Raw genomic sequence first — 21,551 nt, 5'->3', positions numbered from 1 at the left:
CAGACAGACAGACAGACAGACAGACAGACAGACAGACAGACAGACAGACAGACAGACAGACAGACAGACAGACAGACAGACAGACAGACAGACAGACAGACAGACAGACAGACAGACAGACAGACAGACAGACAGACAGACAGACAGACAGACAGACAGACAGACAGACAGACAGACAGACAGACAGACAGACAGACAGACAGACAGACAGACAGACAGACAGACAGACAGACAGACAGACAGACAGACAGACAGACAGACAGACAGACAGACAGACAGACAGACAGACAGACAGACAGACAGACAGACAGACAGACAGACAGACAGACAGACAGACAGACAGACAGACAGACAGACAGACAGACAGACAGACAGACAGACAGACAGACAGACAGACAGACAGACAGACAGACAGACAGACAGACAGACAGACAGACAGACAGACAGACAGACAGACAGACAGACAGACAGACAGACAGACAGACAGACAGACAGACAGACAGACAGACAGACAGACAGACAGACAGACAGACAGACAGACAGACAGACAGACAGACAGACAGACAGACAGACAGACAGACAGACAGACAGACAGACAGACAGACAGACAGACAGACAGACAGACAGACAGACAGACAGACAGACAGACAGACAGACAGACAGACAGACAGACAGACAGACAGACAGACAGACAGACAGACAGACAGACAGACAGACAGACAGACAGACAGACAGACAGACAGACAGACAGACAGACAGACAGACAGACAGACAGACAGACAGACAGACAGACAGACAGACAGACAGACAGACAGACAGACAGACAGACAGACAGACAGACAGACAGACAGACAGACAGACAGACAGACAGACAGACAGACAGACAGACAGACAGACAGACAGACAGACAGACAGACAGACAGACAGACAGACAGACAGACAGACAGACAGACAGACAGACAGACAGACAGACAGACAGACAGACAGACAGACAGACAGACAGACAGACAGACAGACAGACAGACAGACAGACAGACAGACAGACAGACAGACAGACAGACAGACAGACAGACAGACAGACAGACAGACAGACAGACAGACAGACAGACAGACAGACAGACAGACAGACAGACAGACAGACAGACAGACAGACAGACAGACAGACAGACAGACAGACAGACAGACAGACAGACAGACAGACAGACAGACAGACAGACAGACAGACAGACAGACAGACAGACAGACAGACAGACAGACAGACAGACAGACAGACAGACAGACAGACAGACAGACAGACAGACAGACAGACAGACAGACAGACAGACAGACAGACAGACAGACAGACAGACAGACAGACAGACAGACAGACAGACAGACAGACAGACAGACAGACAGACAGACAGACAGACAGACAGACAGACAGACAGACAGACAGACAGACAGACAGACAGACAGACAGACAGACAGACAGACAGACAGACAGACAGACAGACAGACAGACAGACAGACAGACAGACAGACAGACAGACAGACAGACAGACAGACAGACAGACAGACAGACAGACAGACAGACAGACAGACAGACAGACAGACAGACAGACAGACAGACAGACAGACAGACAGACAGACAGACAGACAGACAGACAGACAGACAGACAGACAGACAGACAGACAGACAGACAGACAGACAGACAGACAGACAGACAGAGAGAGCGACAGAGAGAGAGAGAGAGAGAGAAGAGAGACAGACAGACAGACAGACAGACAGACAGACAGACAGACAGACAGACAGACAGACAGACAGACAGACAGACAGACAGACAGACAGACAGACAGACAGACAGACAGACAGACAGACAGACAGACAGACAGACAGACAGACAGACAGACAGACAGACAGACAGACAGACAGACAGACAGACAGACAGACAGACAGACAGACAGACAGACAGACAGACAGACAGACAGACAGACAGACAGACAGACAGACAGACAGACAGACAGACAGACAGACAGACAGACAGACAGAGAGAGAGAGAGAGCGACCGAGAGAGAGCGATTGAGAGAAGGGGGATAAAGAGAGACTGAATGAGTGAAATAAACTAGTTACAAGACAATGACAGGACAAGTGAAACAGCAATGGAGCACAGGAAATTGACAAAAAGAGGAAGAGGGACAGCAATTAAAAGACAGCACTGTCACTCCTTATCTGTCACCATGCCCACCCAGCCCCTATGGTATTCTTTATTCCGATCCCCAGTTGCTGACACCATAGCAACCACCAGTAGAAGTGTTGGCACTCGTAGCCCCAAACCCGGGGCGTAGAATAGAATCCTACCAGTCTCTGTGAGCAGGTCCTGGAAGAACTTCTGGTTGTAGATACGTGCCACACCGCTGATCTCTGCCACCTGGGTCTCGGCTGCAGTGTGACGGTTGAGGAAGTTACACGTGATGCCAATGGCCAGCTTCCCTCGCAGCTCCTTCCTCTTGAAGCCTGGGGAGTGGGGACAAAGACAGAAGCACATGCAGCCTGAAATCAGGTTCATATAGTTGAGTGTTTCTGTTGAATACATCCATTGTATCGGAGCTACAGTAGTGTGTCCTCTCTCCTCACCATACGGGACAAAGCTTCCTCCTCCTGCAGATATGAAGACATCAAACTGGAACTTCCCAGCAGGGTGATTGTCAGGAAACAGCTTTGCCATCCAGCCTGATGGAGACATACAACCACAGAGGGAGAGAGACAGGAAGAGCAAAGAGTTAAGGTATATTTCCACTCACAGTGGACACTCCGGACAAATATTTAAAACTGCCCTACAAGCTTGTACTACCACAGAAATATTTTGTATTGTATTCGTTTAATACACGCGGGGGGGGGGGTCTAGATGTACCTGTGGCTCCTGAGGGCTCCACCAATCCTTTGAATTCCACCCCTGTTTGAACTTCCACTCCCAGGAGAAGACACACTTTCAGCAGTATCAGCTGGAGCTGACGGATGCCTGAAAGATACAGACGCGTACAAGTATGTATGATATTGTCCCACAGGGAATTAAAACAATCCTCTTCAATTCAATGTACGATAATACATACTCAGACACTATGTCCAAGAACCTTAATAGCATCATAGCAAACTGATAAGAGACCGGTTTGATTTAGTCATACGTAATTTAAAAAAGAAATATGATTGGCATTATGACACCAAGACATCAGGTTGATCTAGTATGGTACTGGTAGACATACTGATGTGATCCAGAGCCCCCGTGCAGAATTTGCCATAGAACTTCTTGGCAGCCAGCCCACGCAGGTCACAGATGGTGTAGGGCCACAGGTGCAGCACGTTATTCCGGGAGAAAGAGTCTCTCTTCTCTAGTACCACCACATGAGCCCCCAGCAGAGCCAGCTCTATGGCTGTCCTGAGCCCGCACGGCCCTGCACCCAGCACCAGGCACTGAGGAGAGGGGGGAGAGAGAGAGAGAGAGAGGAGATGGGGAGAGACAGAAGAGAAATAAAAAAGGAGGAAGAAATGAGGAAGGAGAGACTAAGCTCTGCAGGGATGAATGCACCTTGATAGTATTAAAAGGACAGACTGTACTCTGCCAAAGTAGATCCACAACACTGATGTAGAAACCTTAACCACTACATAGCCACCGTCCTTGTACAAACATATTTTACTTCAAAGTACTTCTTGAGTATTTCTCTTCTTCTCTTAAATAAGAATAAATAAATAAATAAATACACGCCTTGTTTTTGGCACAGACTTCGCCTTGCTGGTAGTCTTGGTGTTGGGCCCGCTTGTCCAGCTTGACCCAGAGGGACTTGGCCTTCCAGTAGTTGAGCCTCTCCTTGAGCTTGGTGTAGAAGCTCTGGTAGTCCTTGGGGTCCACCTGTAGGTGGTGGCAAAGCTCTGAGAAAATATGCTGCACCTCCTTACAGGTCTGGGCTTGGACAAACTGCTCAAACAAGTCATGGGACGGGTTGGTAGAGTCCTGGTTGGACATGGTAGTGGATGGTGTGGCGCACCGGTGCCTTGGCTCAGAATCTCTGGAGTTTACTGTGGAGAAAGCAAATACCAACACCATGAGCAAACTACAATATACTATATATTGTAGTCATCTTTCATTTTCTGTGAATACAAATATATTATAACAATTATATTTGTTATAGTAATAAAGTTGTCCTCCGAAGAAAAAATAACTGAGCTCAGTTATAGCACTTAATATAATGAAAGATTAGTCCTGCAATATTGCCGTTGAGGTTATATATAGAGGTGGTCCTGAGGTCTAAATAACAGATACAACGACTGGTGACAATTCCCTCTGTCTGAAAATATAACACTGAAATGAGATGTTTTCAAAGTCACCTGAGTCCACGTCATCACCAACTTCCCCAACCATGTGTTCTGTGTATACAGTACATTTGTGGTCTTTATGACACAACCCTAAGGTTAATAATGATACCACGATGGGTGTTTGAACTTAGTGACAATATATTTCACACAACTAAGAGAGATTGAACCTCACAAGTAGAACTCAATGTCAACAAAACAAAGGAGATGATTGTGGACTTCAGGAAAGTGCAGAGGGAGAACCCTCCTATTCACATCGAAGGGACAGCGCCTCTTCAACCTCAGGAAGCTGAAGAAATTTAGCTTCTCACCCAAAACCCTGAAACTTTACAGATGCACAATTGAGAGCCTATTAAAGCACGCCCTCAACTGCAAGGCTTTTCAGAGGGTAGTGCGGTCTGCACCGGGCACAAACTACCTGCCTTCCGTGACACCTACAGCATCCCATGTCACAGGAAGGCCAAAAAGGACATCAACCACCTGAGCCACTGCCAGTTCACACCGCTACCATCCAGAAGGCTGGGACCGAGAGACTGAAAAACAGCTTATATCTCAAGGGCATCAGATTGCTAAACTGCCATCACTAACGCAGAGAGGCTGCTGCCTACATTGAGACCCAGTCACTGGCCACTTCAATAAATTGATCACTAGTCACTTTATATATGCACTCTAAATAATGCCACTTTAATAATGTCTACATATCTTACATTACATGTATATACTGTATTTTATACCATCTATTGCACCTTCTCCATCACTCATCTATATACTTACATGTACATATTATCATTCACCCCTTTAGATGTGTGTGTATTAGGTAGTTGTTGGGGAATTGTTAGATTACTTGTTAGATATTATTGTTAGATATTACTGCACTGTCGGAACTAGAAGAAAAAGCATTTCGTAAGTAACATCTGCTAACCACGTGTATGTGACAAATTGATTTGATTTTTGAAACTCTAGATGTTTTGCCTGACCTCTTCACTGCACGAACAAAACACAACATTCACTTTGAGGAGAAATATACAGTACAATGGAGGACATGTGCCAATCAGCCTCAAGCCAAGTGTTCTCTCTCAATTGTGAGGATACTCCTCTAAAATAAACACTTCCTGTATCTGTGGTCCAGTGTCTCTGCCAGAGGGATCAGAGACAAAAGCCACATCACACTGATCAGATGTGTGATAAACTCAGCCTCACACACACAATACAGAAGCTATCCACCCTACTTAAAACAACTGGTTAGAAATAAAACACATTTGCACTGTGCAGAGGGATGTCAAGAGATTTTAAAAGCTCTTAGTATCACATACTGTAAAAACATTGACATGTCAATTAGATAACATTTACACATACTATAACTTCCTGGTTGTGACATGACATTCAGCATCATCTGCTACACACCTGAGACAGACCGACCCTATTGGTCAGAGTGAGTGAAGGGCTTTTTAAAACCACAGAGAGCTGTAAAAAGATATGCGAGAGAAATATAGGCTACTGTTAATCAAGCATAAACCAAGAGCTATTCATTCAATGGACTGAGATTGTCCATGTGAATTCTGTGGATGTAGAGAATGGGGTAATATCACAGGCTCTACTCTAATGTGTGTAGTTCTATGAGTGGAAAATCCTCATCCTCTCTGTACAGTAACTCCCTCTAACTCTATATTGTAGCCTTTTACATATCAAATTGTATTGGTTGCGGACACATATTTGCAGATGTAGCAAGTACAGCGAAATGCGTGTATTTCTAGCTCTAACAATGCAGTAATATAAATCCAAAAAATAAAAATTGAGAAACATCAGAATGTCAGTGTCTAGAATTTACAGTGCAATCGGAAAGTATTCAGCCCCCTTGAATTTTTCTGCATTTTGTTTCGGCCTAATAACCAAAATGATTTAATCAATTTTACAATGTCACAGTCCCTCCTGCAGCAAAGCACCCCCACAACATGATGCTGCCACCCCTGTGCTTCACGATTGGGATTGTGTTCTTCAGCTTGCAAGCCTCCCCCTTTTTCCTCCAAACATAACAATGGTCATTATGGCCAAGCAGTTATTTTTTTGTTTCATAAGACCAGAGAACATTTTTCCAAAAGATATGATCTTTGTCCCCATGTGCAGTTGCAAACCGTAGTCTGGCTTTTTTATGGCGGTTTTGGAGCAGTGGCTTCTTCCTTGCTGAGCGGCCGTTCAGGTTATGTCAATATAGGATTAGTTTTACTGTGGATATAGATACTTTTGTACCCGTTTCCTCCAGCATCTTCACAAGGTCAGTTGCTGTTGTTCTGGGATTGATTTGCACTTTTCACACCAAAGTACGTTAATCTCTAGGAAACAGAACGAGTTTCCCTCCTGAGAGGTATGACGACTGTGTGGTCCCATGGTGTTTATACTTGCGTACTATTATTTGTACAGATGAATGTGGTACCTTCAGGTGTTTATAAATTGCTACCAAGGATGAACCAAACTTGTGGAGGCCTACAATTGTTTTCTGAGGTCTAGGCTGATTTCTTTTGATTTTCCCATGATGCCAAGCAAAGAGGCACAGCGTTTGAAGGTTAGTCTTGAAATACAGCCACAGATATACCTCCAATTGACTCAAATGATGTCAATTAGCCTATCAAAAGCTTCTTAAGCCATGACATCATTTTCTGGAATTTTCCAATCTGTTTAAAGGCACAGTCAACTTAGTGTATGTAAACTTCTGACCCACTGGAATTGATACAGTGAATTACAAGTGAAATAATCTGTCTGTAAACAATTGTTGGAAAAATTACTTGTGTCATGCCAAAAGTAGGTGTCCTAACCGACTTGCCAAAACTATAGTTTGTAACCTGTTAAGCCTACCCCCTACTTTTTTGAACATTCTGTTAAAAATTGCGCAACATTTCAGCATCCTGCTACTCATGCCAGGAATATAGTATATGCATATGATTAGTATGTGTGGATAGAAAACACTGACGTTTCTAAAACTGGTTAAATCTAATCAAAAAGCGGGAAAAAAACTGATCACCAAAATCTGGAAAATATATCAATGCGCCACTTGCATGTATTGTCTATTGGAAAGCAAATTACATGGGGCTGAGATTGCAAGTCCTACAGCTTCCACACGATGTCGCCAGTCTTGTCAATTGCCTGGGCTTTGTTTCTTGGTCAAACGAGTAAGAGAGAGCCCATTCCTTCCGGTCTCCGACAGGATGTTTTGGATGAGAAATTTCCGAACATGATTTCAAGACGTGGAGCTATTGAATACACATCGCCCCGTGATCAATTTGATAGATTATTAACGTTTACTAATACCTAAAGTTGGATTACAAAAGTATTTCGAAGTGTTTTTTGAAAGTTTATCGTCGACTTTTTTAATTTAAAAAAATGACATTGCGTTTTAAAACGCTGTTTTTTCCTGGATCACATACTTTTCATAGATCAATATTTAGGGTATATATGGACCGATTTAATCGAAAAAAAGACCCAATAGTGATGTTTATGGGACATCTAGGAGTGCCAACAAAGAAGATCGTCAAAGGTAATGAATGTTTTATATTTTATTTCTGCGTTTTGTGTAGCGCCGACTATGCTAATTATTTTGTTTACGTCCCCTTCAGGTATTTCGGGGTGTTGCATGCTATCAGATAATAGCTTCTCATGCTTTCGCTGAAAAGCATTTTAAAAATCTGACTTGTTGGCTGGATTCACAACGAGTGTATCTTTAATTCAGTACCCTGCATGTGTGTTTTAATGAACGTTTGAGTTTTAACGAGTGCTATTAGCATTTAGCATAGCGCATTTGCATTTCCAGATGGCTAGATGGGACGCCTGCGTGTCAGGTGGAGTTAAAAGGTTTTCACGAGAAATGTGTGGCGTGGTTGAAAAACAAGTTTTAATGACTCCAACCTAAGTGTATGTAAACTTCTGACTTCAACTGTACATGTACAAATTACCTCAACTAAGATGTACCCCCGCACACTGACTCGGTACCGGTACCCCCTGAATATAGACTGGTTATTGTTATGTTAGTGTGTTACTTTATATATACAGTGGGGAGAACAAGTATTTGACACCTGCAAAATCGGCAGTGTTTCCTACTTACAAAGCATGTAAAGGTCTGTCATTTTTATCATAGGTACCCCTCAACTGTGAGAGACTGAATCTAAAACAAAAATCCAGAAAATCACATTGCATGATTTTAAAGTAATTAATTTGCATTTTATTGCATGACATAAGTATTTGATCACCTACCAAACAGTAAGAATTCCAGCTCTCACAGACCTGTTGGGCTTCTTAAAGAAAAACTTCCTGTTCTCCACTCATTACCTGTATTATCTGCACCTGTTTGAACTCGTTACCTGTATAAAAGACATCTGTCCACACACTCAATCAAACAGACTCCAACCTCTCCACAATGGCCAAGACAAGGCAGCTGTGTAAGGACATCAGGGATAAAATTGTAGACCTGCACAAGGCTGGGATGGGCTACAGGACAATAGGCAAGTAGCTTGGTGAGAAGGCAACAACTGTTGGCACAATTATTAGAAAATGGAAGAAGTTCAAGATGATGGTCAATCACCCTCGGTCTGGGGCTCCATGCAAGATCTCACCTCGTGGGGCATCAATGATCATGAGGAAGGTGAGGGATCAGCCCTGAACTACATGACAGGACCTGGTCAATGACCTGAAGAGAGCTGGGACCACAGTCTCAAAGAAAGCCATTAGTAACACACTACGCTGTCATGGATTAAAATCCTGCAGCGCACACAAGGTCCACCTGCTCAAGCCAGCGTATGTCCAGGTCCATCTGAAGTTTGCCAATGGCCATCTGGATGATCCAGAGGAGGAATGGGAGAAGGTAATGTGGTCTGATGAGACAAAAATAGAGCCTTTTGGTCTAAACTCCGCTCGCAGTGTTTGGAGGAAGAAGAAGGATGAATACAACCCCAAGAACACCATCCCAACCATGAAGCATGGAGGTGGAAACATCATTCTTTGGGGATGCTTTTCTGCAAAGGGGACAGGAGGACTGCACCGTATTGAGGGGAGGATGGATGGGGCCACGTATCACAAGATCTTGGCCAACAACCTCCTTCCCTCAGTAATAGCATTGAAGATGTGTCGTGGCTGGGTCTTATAGCATGACAACGACGCGAAACACACAGGCAGAGCAACTAAGGAGTGGCTCAGTAAGAAGCATCTCAAGGTCCTAGAGTGGCCTAGCCAGTCTCCAGACCTGAACCCAATAGAAAGTCTTTGGAGGGAGCTGAAAGTCTGTATTGCCCAGCGACAGCCCCAAAACCTAAAGGAACTGGAGAAGGTCTGTATGGTGGAGTGGGCCAAAATCCCTGCTGCAGTGTGTGCAAACCTGGTCAAGAACTACAGGAAACATATGATCTCTGTAATTGCAAACAAAGGTTTCTGTACCAAATATTAAGTTCTGCTATTCTGATGTATCAAATACTTATGTCATGCAATAAAATGCTAATTAATTACTTAATCATACAATGTGAATCTCTGGATTTTTATTTTAGATTCAGTCTCTCACAGTTGGAGTGTATCTATGATAAAAATTACAGACCTCTACTTGCTTTGTAAAGTTGGAAAACCTGCAAAATCAGCAGTGTATCAAATACTTGTTCTCCCCACTGTATGCATGTATGCATGCATGCATGCATGCATGCATGCATGCATGCATGCATGTATGTATGTATGTATGTATGTATGTATGTATGTATGTATGTATGTATGTATGTATGTATGTATGTATGTATGTATGTATGTATGTACACACAGTGGAGCAAAAAAGTATTGTCAGCCACCAATTGTGCAAGTTCTCTCACTTAAAAAGATGAGGCCTGTAATTTTCATCATAGGTACACTTCAACTATGACAGACACAATGAGGAAAAAAATCCAGAAAATCACATTGGTCACCTACAAACAAGCAAGATTTCTGGCTCTCACAGACCTGTAACTTCTTCTTTAAGGGGCTCCTCTGTCCTCCACTCGTTACCTGTATTAATGGCACCTGTTTGAACTTGTTATCAGTATAAAAGACACCTGTCCACGACCTCAAACAGTAACACTCCAAACTCCACTATGTCCAAGACCAAAGAGCTGTCAAAGGACACCAGAAACAAAATTGTAGACCTGCACCAGGCTGGGAAGACTAAATTTGCAATAGGTAAGCAGCTTGGTTTGAAGAAATCAATCGTGGGAGCAATTATTAGGAAATGGAAGACATACAAGACCACTGATAATCTCCCTCGATCTGGGGCTCCACGCAAGATCTCACCCCGTGGGGTCAAAATGATCACAAGAACGGTGAGCAAAAATCCCAGAACCACATGGGGGGACCTAGTGAATGACCTGCAGAGAGCTGGGACCAAAGTAACAAAGCCTACCATCAGTAACACACTATGCCGCCAGGGACACAAATACTGCAGTGCCAGACGTGTCCCCCTGCTTAATCCAGTACATGTCCAGGCCCGTCTGAAGTTTGCTAGAGAGCATTTGGATGAGCCAGAAGAAGATTGGGAGAATGTCATATGGTCAGATCAAACCAAAATATAACTGTTTGGTAAAAATTCAACTCGTCGTGTTTGGAGGACAAAGAATGCGGAGTTGCATCCAAAGAACACCATACCTACTGTGAAGCATGGGGGTGGAAACATCATGCTTTGGGGCTGTTTTTCTGCAAATGGACCAGGACGACTGATTTGTGTCATGAAAAGAATGAATGGGGCCATGTATCGTGAGATTTTGAGTGAAAACCTTCTTCCATCAGCAAGCACATTGAAGATGAAACGTGGCTGAGTCTTTCAGCATGACAATGATCCCAAACACACCACCCGGGCACCGAAGGAGTGGCTTCGTAAGAAGCATTTCAAGGTCCTGGAGTGGCCTAACCAGTCTCCAGATCTCAACCCCATGGAAAATCTTGAGGGAGTTGAAAGTCCAACAGCCCAAAAACATCACTGCTCTAGAGGAGATCTACATGGAGGAATGGGCCAAAATACCAGCAACAGTGTGTGAAAACCTTGTGAGGACTTACAGAAAACATTTGACCTCTGTTATATACCCTTTGTTGGCAATGACATAGTATTTAGATAAACTTTTGTAGGTGACCAAATACTTATTTTCCACCATAATTTGCAAATAAATTCATTAAAAATCCTACAATGTGATTTTCTTTCTCATTTTGTCTGTCATAGTTGAAGTGAACCTATGATGAAAATTACAGGCCTCTCATCTTTGTAAGTGGGAGAACTTGCACAATTGGTGGCTGACTAAATAAGTTGTTTTGCTCCACTATATATATATATATATATATATAAATAAAAGATATATCAACGTAGTGTATGTAAACTTCTGACCCCCTGGAATATATATATATAAAAATATATATAGTTAGAGGGCACACCCCTGCAGACCCCGGGAATATACACGGACGTGACGCTGACCGAAGAACATTTTCTGGGGAAGTAATGTGGTCAGCATTTAATGGTGAGGCATTCCAGATCGGGAGAACAAAAGGATTTGAGTTCCTGTACGTTACCACAGTCACATCATGAGTAGGTAATCATGAAACATACACCAGGAGAGTTCATTCTTCCTGTCCGCACAATGGATAAAGAACACCACTGGCTGAATAGACAAGACAATATATCTGGGGAGAGAGATGATTCAGGAAAACAGTATGTTACAGTCCCTGATGTCTCTCTGGTAGGAGATCCTATCCTGGAGAACGTGTACTTTATAGTCCAGGGACTGAACGTTAGTGAGTAATATGCTGGGCAGAAGTGGATGGTATGCACGCCTCACGAGTCTGACTAGGAGCTCCTTATTCCTCTTCTCCAGAATCAGGGTTTTAGTGCAGCCCCCGGGATGAATGGAACTGCCTCAGAGAGCTCAAACACAGGATCCAATGCAGAGAAGTCTAATTTCGGGTAGAATTTCTATTGACTGCCGATCTAATGTCCAAATGTTATTTTCGGCTGTCGGTAATAATGCAAAAAAACATTGAGTAAATAATGTGAGAAAAAACAAAAATGCTGTTGGTTAGGTGCTAGAAACAGGGCAACCAGGTCTTTCCTGATTTCTCTTTGCCCCTCATATAGTTGCACTGTCATAGAGCTAAATCTAACTACCATGGCCTGTCCTCAACCCTGCCTCATCTTACACCATCAAAGTATTACTGCTGTTCACAGCTTAGATGACTTGCAATTAACTGGCCAATATATCCAACAACAGTCCCACTCCTGCCAACCTATGTGTAACTGGTCTGGCTGTGTAGCTGCGTGTCGTGTTTGAAACCTAAAGGACAGCTCGTGGACAGCTTGATGTTATCCATTGATCTAGCATAGAGTAAATTAACTGCCCTACAAAAGGCAAAACGCAGTAACTATGAATTTGGTCAAAATCTTTGATCGGTTGTAATGGTCAGGTGTATTATCTGATTAATGTGGTATTTAGTTTCCTGACACAAGAACAAGCCAATTGATCAGAATATATCATGGATAATCAAACATCTCTGTGTGTTGAGACAAAATACTTTGAAGTCAGATTTTGCATTTTAAAAAATGACCCATTAGTTCCACTGCAATAACTGCAGAATTTACAGTTGAAACCCTATAGCTGTCAGATCCACATCTTCAGTATTGTGACCAACAGTCACACAGAAAGAAATGCCATCTGTCTATTTACTCAGGATCTTGCTGCACTGGAGATGACTAACCACAATCAAATCATGACCAACATCATGACCCAGTCATGATTAAATTCATAACCAAAAAGCTCTTGGACGAGTCATGCATTAAAACAGTTGTGACTGGTACATCACACTGGTACATGCCATACAGCTGGCACTACCAGAGAGGCACACACACACAAACGGAAATGGTCGTGTTCAGACAATAATTAATGCTTCCTTGATTAACAATGATTAACAGCTTGCATGTGGGCACAAAAGTCTAGGTTAAAGTCCCTCTCTCAATGGACGTCCTTAGGGAAACAAATAAAAAATGTCAACTACAGTAACAGTAATCCTATTCCATCCTACTGTCCCCAGCTTTTCATAGTCATGTCATCTTCTCTCAGTCATGTGTCTGTCACACTCTTATGACTGTTTACTCAGCCTGATTTTGGATGTAATATTTTGGTACTTCTTATTGGTCACGCAGCAGATTTCTAACATATATTACTGCACAGTTGGCACCAGGGACACAAGCATTCTGCTACACCTCAATAACATCTGCTAAACACTGTGTGACAAATCAAATTTGACTTGATTTTGATTTGATAAAGCTATGTAATTCTTCTTCATACTCAATATCCGGATTATATAATTTAAGAGAGAAGAGCAGTAGTATACTTGTTCATACTGTTGAAAGATGGATGACATCCTCAATGCAGCGTTGGCTACTGTTACTAAGATAACAAGCAGACCGGTCTTGCCTGTTCTTAACTATTGTGGTGATGTGGGTAAGAATGCTACACTGTAAAACACAGAGAATCTGACTGGTAAAAACACACCATTTAGAGTCAGGAATGAACTTTCAGGTTCTTTCTGAAACACATCTTGGCATGACAAATATGAACATAGCCAAGAGAGAAAAAACCTGAAGAGTGAGGAAGAATCTTCCTTATGAAGTAGACGGACAGAGCAATGATCAAGTTATTTCAATACTTTTGAGAAAACAACAGTGGTGAATGTTTGTTGACTTACCCTGTCACAAGGTCGGCTGAGAACAAAGGCTCTGCCAATGCTGTGTATATTGTCAGGATGCTGGATGCCTCTGTAACATGACAGAGCAGCCGAAAGTTGGAACCAGTAAAAGGGGCAGGACAGCAGAACAGTAGCCACAATATAAATTCAAGAGAGATAGTGAAAGAAAGAGAGGAAGGGGGGATGGAGGGAGGGAAAGAGAGGGGAAGGGAAAGAGGGGGAGAGGAAGGGAGGGAAAGACAGAGAGGAAGGGGGGTAGAAGCGAGAGGAGGGGGGCAGTAGAGAGCGAGAGGAAGGGGGGCGGTAGAGAGCGAGAGGAAGGGGGGTAGAGAGCGAGAGGAAGGGGGGTAGAGAGCGAGAGGAAGGGGGGTAGAGAGCGAGAGGAAGGGGGGTAGAAGCGAGAGGAGGGGGGCAGTAGAGAGCGAGAGGAAGGGGGGTAGAGAGCGAGAGGAAGGGGGGTAGAGAGCGAGAGGAAGGGGGGTAGAGAGCGAGAGGAAGGGGGGTAGAGAGCGAGAGGAAGGGGGGGGGTAGAGGAAGCGAGAGGAAGGGGAAGGGGGGGGTAGAGAGCGAGAGGAAGGGGAGGGGGTAGAGAGCGAGAGGAAGGGGAGGGGTAGAGAGCGAGAGGAAGGGAGGGGGTAGAGAGCGAGAGGAAGGGGAGGGGGTAGAGAGCGAGAGGAAGGGGAGGGGGTAGAGAGCGAGAGGAAGGGGAGGGGGTAGAGAGCGAGAGGAAGGGGAGGAGGTAGAGAGAGAGAGGAAGGGGAGGAGGTAGAGAGAGAGAGAGGAAGGGGAGAGGTAGAGAGAGAGAGAGGAAGGGGAGAGGTAGAGAGAGAGAGGAAGGGGAGAGGTAGAGAGAGAGAGGAAGGGGAGAGGTAGAGAGAGAGAGGAAGGGGAGAGGTAGAGAGAGAGAGGGGGGTAAAGAGAGATAGGGGGAAGAGAGAGATAGGGAGGGGTAAAGAGAGATAGGGAGGGGGGAAGAGAGAGATAGGGAGGGGGGTAAAGAGAGATGGGGGGTAAAGAGAGATAGGGGGGGAGAAGAGAGATAGGGGGAAGAGAGATAGGGGGAAGAGAGATAGGGGGAAGAGAGATAGGGGGAAAGAGAGATAGGGGGAAGAGAGAGATAGGGGGAAAGAGAGAGATAAAGGGATAGGGAGGGGGTAAAAAGAGAGATTAAAAATAACAGTTAATGGTGTTGCTGAATAATATGGTGTGTGCCAATCCTCCCCAACAGAACATTCTGATTACGATTTCAAAATGGCCCAGTATCTGGAATATTTAACATTTTTGTGAAATGTTTAATTGAACCTTTATTTAACTAAACAAATCAGTTAAGAACCAAGTATTATTTACAATGGCGGACTACCGGGGAACTTTTACCATGTCTGCTCAGGGATTCGATCCAGCAACCTTTCGGTTACTGGCACAACCACTTGGCTACCTGCCGCCTCAAATTACTGGCCTCGGTTGTGTCTATCCCTGAATTCAGTCAGTAAGTTTTCGAATAAAATGCATCAGCACAACATGTTAACACATTTTAAAAACAGATTAATACATTACCTTGTCGAGTAAAGGTATAAATAGAGCGTGGTCATGAAGTTAGTGTTCTGTTCGCTCAATCCGTTTTTGTTCAGTGGAGGTTAATTCCCGAAAGAAATCGGTCCGTGTATTGTTCGTTCATTGGTTATACCATTGAAATCAGGAAGTGAAAAACCGAAATCGTTCATTTGATCACCTACGGCTGTACGCGCGCCCAGCAGACATTATGATAATTTATCCGTGCGTTTCTGCCAATTGTGCAATGTCAGGGCATTGCTTCACTTAAAGTAATATAACACTAAAATGTTCACGTCATTGTTTTTATGTTGTTTTCTATCATATCGTATATTGAATGAAGATGTGACAAACAGGCCTACAATAGCCTACTATAATATCTAGCCTGGGCTACTCAATAACATAAAATATGTATTTGACATTATTTGTTTAAAATGTTTACAGCACATGACATCATGAATGTTATGTTCAAAGCCTCTAAAAAATGATCAGGTTAGTATCTCAAATATATGCAACTAGACCAATTTAGCTCAAAGTAAATTTTGGATATGATGACAGTGAGTCAGTCACTGCACCTTTACCTCCACCCTGTATAAACTCACTGAAAAGATGCCATCACTTCAGAATGAAACGAAAGCCTAATGGGCTCGAGTTGTAGGCCTGAAGTTCTATTTGGCATCCAGTCTGTTATGGATAGGGAGAATAGAGCTCGCCGGCTTGTAGTCCTAACAACTGGAAATGAGTTACCTCTGGTTCATTCAGCCATTCCTATGGGGAAAAGAATAGGGTTTTGGGATAAACGATGAAAATAAGGTCTGAGGTTAACACAGACTCTTATATATTTTGTTTTATGAGATAATCAATCATGACCTTTAGGTATTATGTTCTTTATGTGCTTTTTTAAAATGACAAATGCTTACAAATTCACAAAAAGGGACGGTAACTGATCAAAAATGATCTCATAGAACAAAACGTATAACATCTCATAAGCTTGTGTTCCCACAGACCTTATTTTCCCAGTTTATTTTCTGAGTTTATCTAAAAACCCTCCAAAAACTCATTCATTTTCCCATAGGCTTTGTCCAACGAACCATGGCAGAGTTAGGGCCCACAAAAATACGCCATTACTATTTCTCTCTATGTGTAGCTAGACACCATTTCCTGTCAATGGGTAAGCATCAATATAATAACCATCATTTATTGCGTTTTCAACTAATTACAACGTGACAGATTACAGTTGGCAATTTAAACATTTTATTCCAACATTGCCATTTGAATTTTAAACAATGTACAGTAGTATTTAAAAAACATTGCCTGAAATTCTAAAATGTTCCACTGAATGCAGTAAAAAAGAATATACACAGGAATATCACAAATCCCAAAACTGCATAGGTTGAGGAGAAAGACCCAAAGAACCCAATGGAGACATGTCCTTGGTTTTTCAAGATGATGGAACAATAGGGATTACATTAGGATTAAGACAACAGCCTAGTCAATCTGCTGCTCCATATGTTCACAGGACATAAAATAACAAGTTATATTAATAATAGCATACTTATAGAAGATTAATCATTCATGTCTGAGGAAAAACAGTGTAGGCATTTATAGTGGTTTATGAAATGTTGGCATTCTCCAGGAGTTGGTCTTACCTAAATAAAAAAGGTTGCATTTATAATGTAAGTCTTCTATCCACAGTTAGATATACACTATGCTGTACCATAGTACATCAGATGTCTTCTATAAAAACACTGTCATTCGTTGTAACAATAACAGAGGAACAGTTAGCAAACCTGCCTCCCCATCAATGTCCTTAGAAATAGGAGATGTCGACATGTAAATGTAATGTCGTGGCCAAATATATTGGCACCCTTGCACTTCTCTTAAATAATTCCCAATCTCTTCTCAATTTTTTAAAAATAAAACATTTAACCACTAACTCAACATTGCAGAACCAATCATATTTTTGTAAACTTAAGTTTACAATTTAATTGAATAAAGACAAATGGCATCGACTAAATTGTCACCCATAGCTAGTACTTGGTTGCACAGCCTTTGGCCAATATAACTGCAGACAAACACTTCTTGTAGCCACCAATGAGCTTGCTGCACCTTTCAACTGGCAATTTGGCCCACTTTTCAGCAGCAAACTGCTATAATTCTTCAATATTTGAGGGGTGCCCTCAAACAAATGCTGTTTTCAGATTTTGCCATAGGTTTTTAATGTTTCAGATCTGGACTCTTCTTCGCTGGCCACTCCAGAACAGTTCAGCATCCCTTCTTAACCATTCCTGGATGCTTTGTGATGTGGGTGTTTGCGGTTGTTGTCCTGCTGGGAAGACCCAGAACTTTAAATGGAGACCCAGTTTTTGGACAATGGGTTGAACGTGGAACAAAAAAAAACCTGATAATCTCTAGTGCCCAAAGAGCTCTGATATTGTTTCATTAGTCCACAGAACATTTCCCCCAGGATTTAGGCTCTTTTAGGTGGATTTTTGTTCAATAGGGCTTTCTTTTGTCTCTTTCAGCAGTGGGGTCTTTCTATATTTACCAATGACCAAGTTAAGCATTCAAAGAAAAAAAACTCCCTAATATCAATTTTATGGGAAGGTTTAATCATACTGTGGGATTGTGTACTGGGGGACTTGAAAGTGTGCAAGACATCATGAAATCAAGGTGTTTTGGAGTGCAATGTTCGAAAAACTGTCTCTCTGATAAATGTTGTGGGATGTGGGTCATCCAGTATGACAACCACAACAAACACAGATAGAAAGCACCAAGAAGAAACGCTGGACTGCCCTGGAGTGGTTAGTCAAGAGTCCAAATCTGAATCGCATCCATAACCTACTGCAAAAGCTGAAATCATCAGTTGGTGGAGGGCACCCATCAAACATTAAAGAATTAGAGCAGTTTGCTGCTGAAGAGTGGGCCAAATTGCCAGTAGATAGATAAAGCAAACGACAAGAAGCCTTTGTTGGCAATGGCTGTGCAACCAAGTACGAGTCTTTGTTTTAAAAAGTTTGCAAAAATGAAATGGGTTCTGCAATGTTGAAAATCCAATAACAAGTTGTGAAGACCAATCTTTTTTTCAATTAAACTTATTTAGGAAGAAATAGGGAATAAGTTAAGAAAAGTGCAAGGGTGCCAATATATTTGGCCCCAACAGTATGATTCAGTTTTTGATAGCAAAAATATAACCAGAGACACCTTTATAGGTTATATAAAAAAGTCTTCTCTTATTCTGACCAGATGAAGAGATTGTTTTCAATACGAGTCATTGTTTATTTTTTTGATTGCAGAGTACCACAGTGCTTAGATTTACAGATAGATGGACACAATATGAACACAACGTATAAAGATAAAAGTGGAACAAATAAGGATGTAATTATATAAAGAAAATACATCACTTTCTTCACCAAAAGATGTACCATAGACATGATGGCCAGTGGTAGAATGATGCTGAAAATAGACAAGACAAACCAAAAGTATCTTTAAAAATTAATAAATTACCAACAGGATAATATACAAAAATATTAGCAATGAGGATATTTATGTACAATTTCCCAATGACCGTGGATATTCAAAATGCCAATTCAGCTTCCCAAGCCACTGGAAAGCTCAGTCCTCATATCTTCAGAATCATCTCTCCATCATTCAATGAAAACAAAACCACATTAATTACCTCCAAAATGACCAGCAGCTGCACTGATAACACTTTTCAAATAATATATTGTGAAAGGTCTTATAGTTACTCCTTTACTGAAAATAACTGAAAACCATTGCAGAACATTGACTGGGTTTTAATCTGAATGTTTGAACAACCTAATACTTAAAATGCATTCCTTATATATTGGATGGAAAATGGATGGTATTATTAGGTATGCAGTACACAAGTGTTTGAGCATGATTCACAAATAAGTCAATTATCATTGAAATATATAATTACAGGAAAATGCTTATTGAACTTCGTAGATATAAAAAGTTAATCAAGAGTAATAAAAATACACTTTAAACAATAGAAGAGAGTAGAAAATAGTTGTTCTGATCATTGGCACAAAAACATTGCAGCAGGATTCATGGTCCCAGTCCTGAGAGGAGACTGTTCATCAGTAGCCGTTTGTCTTCTTCTAGAAAAGTTGTAAATAGAGAATGCAAATAAACAAACAAATCATTCCCATCTCCTCTTCTTTAGGAGTGCCTGAAGAGGTGTTCCATGTCTAGAAAGTCTCTGCGAAGTCGAAGTGCCGCCCACCTCGGCCAACTTCTCAAACTGTCAGTAGTACCATAAATGCTTAGTCAAGAATGGCTACAATGTAGAGGAGAAATATTCACCTGAAATGCCTGTGACCTGATAATAATGTCAAATATTCCAGTTATTCAGGTTTGATAACTAAATTAATCAAAAACACAACCTACAGTAAGTGATATCCTGAAAAAAGTACCCCTCAGAGTTACTTCTCAAGCAGACTGTGGGTATAGATTGGAAGACAGTGCCCAGCATACCACAACAAGAAAACATCCTCATTATAGAAAGGAACCAATTGGAATATGAGAAGTCAGTCGATTATTTAGCCCTCCAAAGGTGTAGCTATAAAGAGATGCATTGAAGTGGTGCATACAGTAGGTGGCTACTCGTGTCAAATGTCTGATGATGCGTTTGGAGTTACCGCACAACGTCAATAGGAGCATACAGTAACTGACAGGCATGAACACAACTCAAAATTAACCAGTAGATTCCTACTGTCCTGTTCAAATCAGAAGGATATCAATAAGACTAAATCATGATATCATCACAATGAATAATGCTAATGGTAGTAATGAGTGTGTGTGTGGCCATTGGTAGTTCAGTTCCAGGTGCACAACAGAGGTCAGAGCTTCAGAGGTTAGTGTGGTTGTATCCAGAGCACTGTTCCTCTCTTCCACCCTGAGCCCTGCTACAGCACTACAGGTTCTCTCCAGGCTGGTACTGGGGCTCAGTGGAGGTGAAGTAGTCTTCCAGGAAGCCCTGCAGGTACTCAAAGGTGGGCCGCTCCTCGGCGTCCTTCCTCCAGCAGGTCAACATGAGGTCGTGGAGGGACTCAGGGCACTCAGCTGGACAGGGCATCCTGTAACCACGCTCCACCTGGTCCAACACCTCCCGATTCACCATGCCTGGGCGAGGGAGTTGGAGACAGAGAGAGAGGGTGGAGGGAGAGAGAACACAAACATCAATATACAGGGACCACTCGCAGGCACAGAATGATTACCCCAAAGATACTCAGTCAACCTTCATGGTGTTTCAAAGGATAACAGTGTCATCACATAGGAAGTCTTGCTTGCCAGCACTGTGCGTCTTCGGCAAGAAGTCAAGGAATGTGCTCTGAGAGGGATAAGCAATTCAATTAAATATGGGATCTGTTAACTAAGTGACATTATAGAAGAGTCATGGTAGCTACCTGGATATGGTACTCTGCCTTTAGTGGCCAGCTCGGTCAGCAAGACCCCGAACGACCAGACATCAGACTTGATAGTGAAGCGGCCGTACAGCGCAGCTTCAGGGGCTGTCCACTTGATGGGGAACTTTGCTCCTGCAACAAGAAAGAGAGACACACATTAAACTAGAGACATCTCAGTAATATCTGAGGACAGCATTCCAATTTGTCTGGAAACTGAAAGATTAAGTGTGAGGTGAGAGAGACAATAGAAAGAGAGAGATGGTAATCCACGCCCTCTAGTGGTCTTACCCTGCCTGGCGGTGTACTCGTTGTCTTCAATGAGGCGGGCCAGGCCGAAATCAGCCACTTTACACACCATGTTGTCTCCCACTAGGATGTTGGCAGCCCTGAGGTCTCTGTGGACGTAGTTCATCCTCTCTACGTACGCCATCCCTGAGGCAATCTGAATAGGAGACAGGTTTAGCTTTGATTGACAGTGTGTCTGTGTGTGTGAAAGAGAAGGGGTA

At 42.6% G+C, this 21,551-nt stretch overlaps 2 protein-coding genes across 8 annotated transcripts in view; both read right to left on the bottom strand.

The window, feature by feature from the left end:
- Nucleotides 1-15,801, bottom strand: part of LOC124032208 (F-actin-monooxygenase mical1-like) — a 46,715-nt gene extending 30,914 nt beyond the window's left edge. For 3 of the 4 annotated variants that reach the window (XM_046344439.1, XM_046344440.1, XM_046344442.1), the window contains exons 1-7: nucleotides 15,620-15,787; nucleotides 14,066-14,135; nucleotides 3,741-4,051; nucleotides 3,241-3,448; nucleotides 2,892-2,999; nucleotides 2,615-2,710; nucleotides 2,339-2,494 (exon numbers count right to left, since the gene is read on the bottom strand). In XM_046344439.1, coding sequence (XP_046200395.1) covers nucleotides 2,339-2,494; nucleotides 2,615-2,710; nucleotides 2,892-2,999; nucleotides 3,241-3,448; nucleotides 3,741-3,998 — 826 coding nt within the window. In that variant the 5' untranslated portion in view covers nucleotides 3,999-4,051; nucleotides 14,066-14,135; nucleotides 15,620-15,787. Of the gene's footprint in view, nucleotides 1-2,338; nucleotides 2,495-2,614; nucleotides 2,711-2,891; nucleotides 3,000-3,240; nucleotides 3,449-3,740; nucleotides 4,052-14,065; nucleotides 14,136-15,619 lie in introns of all 4 variants that reach the window. The other variant, XR_006838219.1, reaches the window with a different exon arrangement.
- Nucleotides 15,802-18,868: 3,067 nt separating this feature from the next.
- The window catches only part of LOC124032207 (proto-oncogene tyrosine-protein kinase Src), a 45,199-nt gene continuing 42,516 nt past the window's right edge, over nucleotides 18,869-21,551 (bottom strand). For all 4 annotated transcript variants that reach the window (XM_046344435.1, XM_046344436.1, XM_046344437.1 and 1 more), the window contains 3 exons: nucleotides 21,334-21,487; nucleotides 21,046-21,177; nucleotides 18,869-20,761 (listed from right to left, as the gene is read on the bottom strand). In XM_046344435.1, coding sequence (XP_046200391.1) covers nucleotides 20,553-20,761; nucleotides 21,046-21,177; nucleotides 21,334-21,487 — 495 coding nt within the window. In that variant the 3' untranslated portion in view covers nucleotides 18,869-20,552. The remainder of the gene's footprint in view (nucleotides 20,762-21,045; nucleotides 21,178-21,333; nucleotides 21,488-21,551) is intronic.

Source organism: Oncorhynchus gorbuscha, linkage group LG03 (assembly GCF_021184085.1).
Source record: "Oncorhynchus gorbuscha isolate QuinsamMale2020 ecotype Even-year linkage group LG03, OgorEven_v1.0, whole genome shotgun sequence".
NCBI lineage: Eukaryota > Metazoa > Chordata > Actinopteri > Salmoniformes > Salmonidae > Oncorhynchus > Oncorhynchus gorbuscha.
Note: the sequence above shows the minus strand (reverse complement) of the source record. Positions and strands in the feature narration are given on the sequence as shown.